Here is a 6476-nt window from a genome sequence, read left to right as displayed (position 1 = left end):
TCATGGTCAACTGTTGTTTTCATGGTTTACTGGTTCCATAAATCTATGGTCAGAAATATCCATGGTTAAATTTATGTCCATGGCTCATGGACAGCCCCATGGTTTTTTTACCCAGGGTACTAAATGCTGAAGTTTTTTCTGTGTACCGTGTACATCGGTCGCTCACTTAGAGAAGCGTGTTCTTAGGCTAAGAATTTTGTTGTTGGTTCAAGCACATTTCACGTTTAAAAGAATGAAGAGCATCATGCGCTTAACCCATTCACAAATTTTACCAACTCTACGTACGTAAGCTAGGGTGTTTCAAAAAAATTGATTCGGCGAAGTAGTCAAATCAAAATATTCGCCGCTTGTCTTATTTGGTGCCAAGCTTTTATTTTTCATCTACTATTTGTAATTCTGACCGGCGTTGGTCTCTCTGAATATTTTGGTATTGTTTTAGGCCACCCTACGGCCCAACGGCGAGCTTTGGGTACCGCTGGGACCCGAGTGCAAGGAGGACTTCGAGGGCAGCTCTCGGTTTTGGTTAGATAATGGGTCGGACTAGCGGCGGGCATTGTCGTTTTGGCCACGTCGGAAACCCTCCCCCCTCACCCCCTCGAAATGTTGAAATTTGTACATTTTAAGTGTCGTCGCGCTCTCGCTACCCGCGGCGCGCAAAGACGACGTGGCAGCGGCGCGGCCGGGCGACTCCCGCGCGCCCCGAAACTTTGAACGTGGCGCGCACCGGGTAAATCGGGTCCGATTTCGTTCGGATTTTTTGCGCTGTACTCTTAAGACCATGGCGCACCGAAAAATCGACTACTCCTCCGAATCTATTTTTTTTGAAACACCCTAACGTAAGCCCACAAATCACTCCGGTTCCTTTCCACTGTGCCCTCTTGTTCAACGGTGCAGGTTAAGTTCCGCAGCCACAGCTTCCAAAATGTAGAGAAAAACGTTCGGGGCATTATGAATGTCTTGGAGACACACCTAGGTGAGCTCACTTCGCGTTGTTCCGAATTACCCGACCTACTGGATCAATGAGGAGCAAGAGATTTCGCACCCCGTGCGAGTGAAAAATTTGCACCTGCGTGTGCGAACACTTAGAGGCTTCGCACTTGATGATCAACTTTCGCACAGGTTCGCGCTCGTGAAATGCGATTTCCACACTGTACACGGAAAAAGATGGTTGGTTGTGGCAAGCGTAAGTCGATCGCCACGACCATTTCTCTCTAGAGATACCAGCAGTATCGACTTTCTGATTGTGACAACCAAGCGGGACAGCTGGAGCAGGTTTAGTGGCGACAACCAGCGGATTGATCGTGGCAATCAGAACCTCTCATAGGAGGAATCGAACTTTACTTGGTTGCAGGGAGTAGGTCTGTTTTACACCTCGTGGCTGCAGCTGAAAAGTTGATCGCTGTGATCGATTTATCGTCTTGGAGAACATACTATACGGGCGGTGGGCGTCATTTGTTTTGTCTGATTTTTGACTGGAAATTAACATTGAAGTTTGAGATCAATATCCTGTGATCCACTGAAATCCGGCAGGTATCAAAAATCGGCAAGTCTTAACAATCGCCCGAAGACGATTATTTGTCAAAACCTTATTCAGAGTTCCGTGTAGATGTCACTCGGGACACCCACTATTGGAGGCGACCGAAGGCCTCACCGCGAGGTAACAGAAATGTAAGTGTATCTTTGCAAATAATTAACTAATGGTTTTTAATAATCGAAATATAATTTCAAATGGTTGTTATCTTGCCGTAGATAAGAGTTATTCACGTAAAATGGTCGCGGGTGAAATGAAATTAAGGAAATAATCATTCCGGGTTTCGGAAGGAGTGCCACGCTGCACGTGATTTCTACCGCTAGGTGGTGACAAGGCATAGTGAGCAACCCCTTTTCTCTCGTACGTCCTTGTAGTGATCGTCGACCTAGGCAAACGGCGCCGGGTAGTTGCTGCGATCAACCCACTTGCATGCACTGTTATTCAGATACTGTGACGTCACATTCTATATAATGTGAATTGTGCCACATTATTTAGAATATCATGTCACATTCTTTAGAACGTGACATACCTTTGCACAAGGGCTCCGGGCATAAGAGGCGTACCTATGTCACGTGAAAACGAATGTGTCATCATATTCTAAATAATGTGACACAATTCACATTTTTTAGAATGTGACGTCACAGTATTTGAATAACAATGTGGGCACAGCCAAGCCAGAATGTGGGGCGGAGTTTGGTTGTAGCGACCGAGCAGACCCTACGAAGCGAGTTCTAACACGAGAGCAAACCCAGCCGGCTGCCACAACCAAGCGGTTCGATGCCTACAACCAATTCAGTCTCAGCCAGGACAATCTAGTCACCACGACCAACCCATTTTTTCCGTGTATTTGCCTCGGAACTCTTATTGAGTGGACGGATTTACTGAGGACATGACGGTTCCACCCCTGAAACTGAGTGATTCATCCACCTCTAGGCACCTTCTACTTCCGGTGGCTCTCGCTCCCCATAGCGTTGACCGTGCCGTCATGGCTCGGTCTGTGCTGGCTGGCCAGCGTAGAGATTGGGAACCGTCTTTCGCTTGTCAGTGGTGTCGGCAAGCACTATCATCTGTGGGACCTGGTACCAGAGTACTGCACCGCTGTGTGTCTCAGCTACATCTACTTCATACCCGTCGCTTGCTGGGCGTCTTCGCGCCACGCTGTCGCCTTGATCAAGTTCTGGCATATCCTAGAGGTTGGTGTTCTCATTTCTTTAAGACTGTGTTTGGAAGGCATGGTTTTACGGAAGGGGTTTAAAAAAACTCCGGTGGTTTTATTTTTGGGTCCTTTTCCTATTGTCAATGAAACAGCGTGCATTTCCGATACCCCGACGGCTCGAATTTAACCGCTGGGTTCTCTGTTTGTTCATTACATATCACTTATTTCTTTTTCCCCTGAATTGTTTTACAAAACCGCACAAAAAAACTTCCTTTTCTCGTTTTAGCCCTCCCTTCTGCTTTTAAAAAAGCATTAAAGTGGGCTTAACCGCTTTCGATCCGTCCGTCTGTCCGTCGTCCGTGTGAGTAAGAGGACATGAGCCAGATCTCTACAAAATTCAGGGTACTTTAAGGTTCACTTCCAGAAAAAAAAACACCTACGGCTTATCCTGGCAAACGACCCCTAAGCAGGTTAAAGGGGTAACAAAGAAGTAGGGGTTGTTTCAAAGAGGAAAACAATATTGTATTTAAGTTCTTTTAAGGGGTGCAGAGCCTTTTGGACCAAAATTTTGTCCGTTTGGCTTTATCTTGCACTGTTTCGGTGCTAGAGTGTTTTTTTCGACGAAAGTACGGTGAAAACGACCCCGCTGTACTTTAAGACGTGCAAGGAGGCGTCAAATGTCGTACAACGATAGAAGCCCCCCCCCCCTAAAAAGAACAAAAAAAAATTCTAACGCTAACGCGTTAATCGGCCCCTAAAGTTTGACGAACAGTCGTATGAAGAAATACTCATTCAATTATTCACTTCAACAGATTGAGCGTTGAAAATGAGAAGAGAGGGAAGTCTTCAAAACCTGATGGTTAGTGTTGTGGCTCTACGTTCTGAAGTCACCACAATAACAAAAACCAACAGCGAGGCAAGCGCCTTATAGAAACTGCTCCTTGGGCTTTCCCCAGCAATGCCAAATTTTACTCATAGTTACAATTATCCAAACACATGTCATGTAACCACCTCTGAAGGGCACACGAAAACGTTAAAAAAGGGTATTAGAGGTGGGTTGAACATAAAAGTGATTAGAGGTCATCATTCATTTTATCCAAAAACATAAAGCGAGTCCGTTTGCGAAGGTTGGTACCATTGTTAGAAGCCACGCCTCCTCTACCGAGGATTTTCGTGGCCACGCCCATTTCTAAACAGACTTTGCAGCTTTAATTTTAAATAGGTAGAAGTTGTGATTGGAATATCTTACACTGTCAGAAAAAAACACAGCACGAACTGGTCAAGTCCTTGCCTGCATTGTAGTGAGTAAGGTACAGTATTGTGAGGTACAAAGTACAGTATCCCTTAACATGGAGTCTTATGGGAACTACAGCAAAAAAGTACAACGATATGTACCTCACCACTACAAACATACCGTGCTTTTGCTGTACTTTGGTACAGTTTTTTTGACAGTGTACTGCGTCGGTAAAAAGCTTATTCGATAGCTTAAGGAATGGTGCACAATCGGCTCGCTTACATTGCCCTGTTTAATTTAACACCAACTGCACTAGAAATTAAAAATAAGATGTGAATAATAAGCGGGAATGTGGCACATCATTCAGCTTGGTGTCGCTCCCGACTGGAAAGTCATAGGAAACTTTTGAACACATCGTTCGGAAGCTTAATTTTCGGTCTTGAATTTTTGTCTCATACGTTTTCCTGTTAGGTGAAAAGATAACCCGCAGGGATCGACAGAAAAACTGATAGAAGTGCGAACCATTGTTGGCTTGGCAGCATTTTGTCGATTTTCGTGATAATTTTGATGTTTAACTTTAATTTTTTCAGAATTGGCCAGACAGATTTTTATGAGGCTATAGTCAAATGAAATCTAATTTTTAGATTGATTTTTTGTTAAAATTTTATCAAAATCTGTATCACAGAAGTGGCTGTACCTTAATAAAAATGGCATAAAAAAAAAATTCTAACGCTAACACGCTAATCGGCCCATGAAGTTTTAACGAACAATCGTATGCACACGAAGAATAATTATTTAATTAATCACTTCAATAGATTGAGCGTCGAAAATTAGAAAAGAGGGAAGTCGTCAAAACTTGATGGCTAGTGTTGTGGCTCTTCGTTCAGAAGTCACCACAATAAGAAAACCAACAGCGAGGAAAGCGCCTTATAGAAACTACTTAGTGGGCATTTCCCGCCAATGGCAACTTTTACTCATAGTTACAATTATTCAAACACATGTCATTTGCACGCGAAATCGATAAGAAGGGGTTATTAGAGGTGGGTTGAACATTAAAGTGAGGAGAGTACATCACTCAATTTATCCAAAAACATGAAGCGAGTTTGCAAAGGTTGGTACCATTGTTAGAAGCCACGCCTCCTTTCTACTCAGGATTGTCGTAGCCACGCCCATTTCTAAACAAACTGTGCAGCTTTGATTTTAAACTGGTAGAAGTTGTAATCGGGATATCTTTTGGCATCGATTAAAAGCTTATTTGGTGGCTTAAAGAACGGTGCACAATCGGCTCGCTTACACTTCCCTGTTTAAATCAATACTAATTGCGCTAGAAATTAAAAACAAGACACGAAGAATAAGCGTAAATGTCGCATATTGTTCGGCTTGCTGTCGTTCTCGTCTGGAACGTCGCACGAAGATTTTGAACATATCGTTCGGAAGCTTAATATTCTGTCTTGAATTTTTGTTTCATACGTGTTACTGTTAAGTGAAAATGTAAGCCGCAGGTATCAACAGAAAGAATGCTAGAAGTGCGAACCATTGTTGGCTTGGCAGGATTTTGCCGATTTTCGTGATAATTTCGATGTTTAACTTTAATTTTCTCAAAATTGGCCAGCAGGATTTTAATGAGGCTATAGTCAAATGAAAACTTATTTTTGGATTGATTTTTCGATAAAATTTTATTAAAATCTGTTCAACAGAAGTCGCGGTACCTTAATGAATGAGGGAAAGAAAAGAAGAAGCGCTCGCACGCAAGCAGAAAGGCCCCCTTGGGGGGGGCCTAAAAAGTGCTCGCAGGAAGGCCCCCTTGGGGGGGCCTAAAAAATCGACAAACAAACAGCATATTCTGAATGATGCTGGATTTAGTCTCGTGAGACCCGTTACCCGTTGCCTCACGGTGAGGTGACCTTACTGATATCGCTTGCCCTCAGAGCTTTGAGAACTACTGTAATTGGCTGAAAACCTCTGAGGCAAGCGATTTCAGTGAGGCCGCTTCACCGTTAGGCAACGCTTCTCACGAAACTGAATCCAGCCGCAGTGATTTTAGGGGTTAGAAGAACAATAAGTTCCAAGATGGCCGCAACAAACATTCAACTGTTTTTTCTAAGCGGCTGCTTGCAGCCGTCCGCACTCAACGTTATGTTGCGCCTATTTGAGTCTGAGGAGGAAATCACTTGCTAAATAGTTCGTACACCTTCCCCCGAAATAGTCCGAAATAAAGGCGAAATAGAGCGAAATAGAGCGAAATAGACGCGAAGTAGTCGGTTAGATAGTCGCGAAATACCCATGAAATACTCTGAAATACCGCGAAATACCCTTCAATAATCCAAAATAGGCGAGAAATAACTGAAATGGCAGGAGAAACACCACGAAATAACCCGTACGCTACGAGCCCAAGAGATTTCCCCCTCGTCTTTGTCAAATTTGGAATCATTTTGATCGGAAGAAATAGCGGAACACATAAAATTGCATTTTAACAAACGTGACAAATTTTTCAGATTCGATACTAAGATATGGTCTTGGTTTGTTAAAATTGTGAACATGACCTATTATTTTCA

At 43.5% G+C, this 6476-nt stretch overlaps 1 protein-coding gene across 1 annotated transcript in view; it reads left to right on the top strand.

Moving 5' to 3' along the window:
• The first annotated feature begins 890 nt into the window (after positions 1-890).
• Positions 891-6476, top strand: part of LOC113213962 (uncharacterized) — a 20026-nt gene continuing 14440 nt past the window's right edge. The window contains exons 1-2 of the mRNA XM_026433188.2: positions 891-1119; positions 2465-2724. Of these exons, the coding sequence (XP_026288973.2) occupies positions 1101-1119; positions 2465-2724 (279 nt within the window). The 5' untranslated portion in view covers positions 891-1100. The remainder of the gene's footprint in view (positions 1120-2464; positions 2725-6476) is intronic.

This window comes from Frankliniella occidentalis, unplaced genomic scaffold (assembly GCF_000697945.3).
Source record: "Frankliniella occidentalis isolate FOCC.00 unplaced genomic scaffold, Focc_3.1 Scaffold248, whole genome shotgun sequence".
Classification (NCBI taxonomy): Eukaryota; Metazoa; Arthropoda; class Insecta; order Thysanoptera; family Thripidae; genus Frankliniella; species Frankliniella occidentalis.
This window is presented reverse-complemented; position numbering and strand designations above follow the sequence as displayed.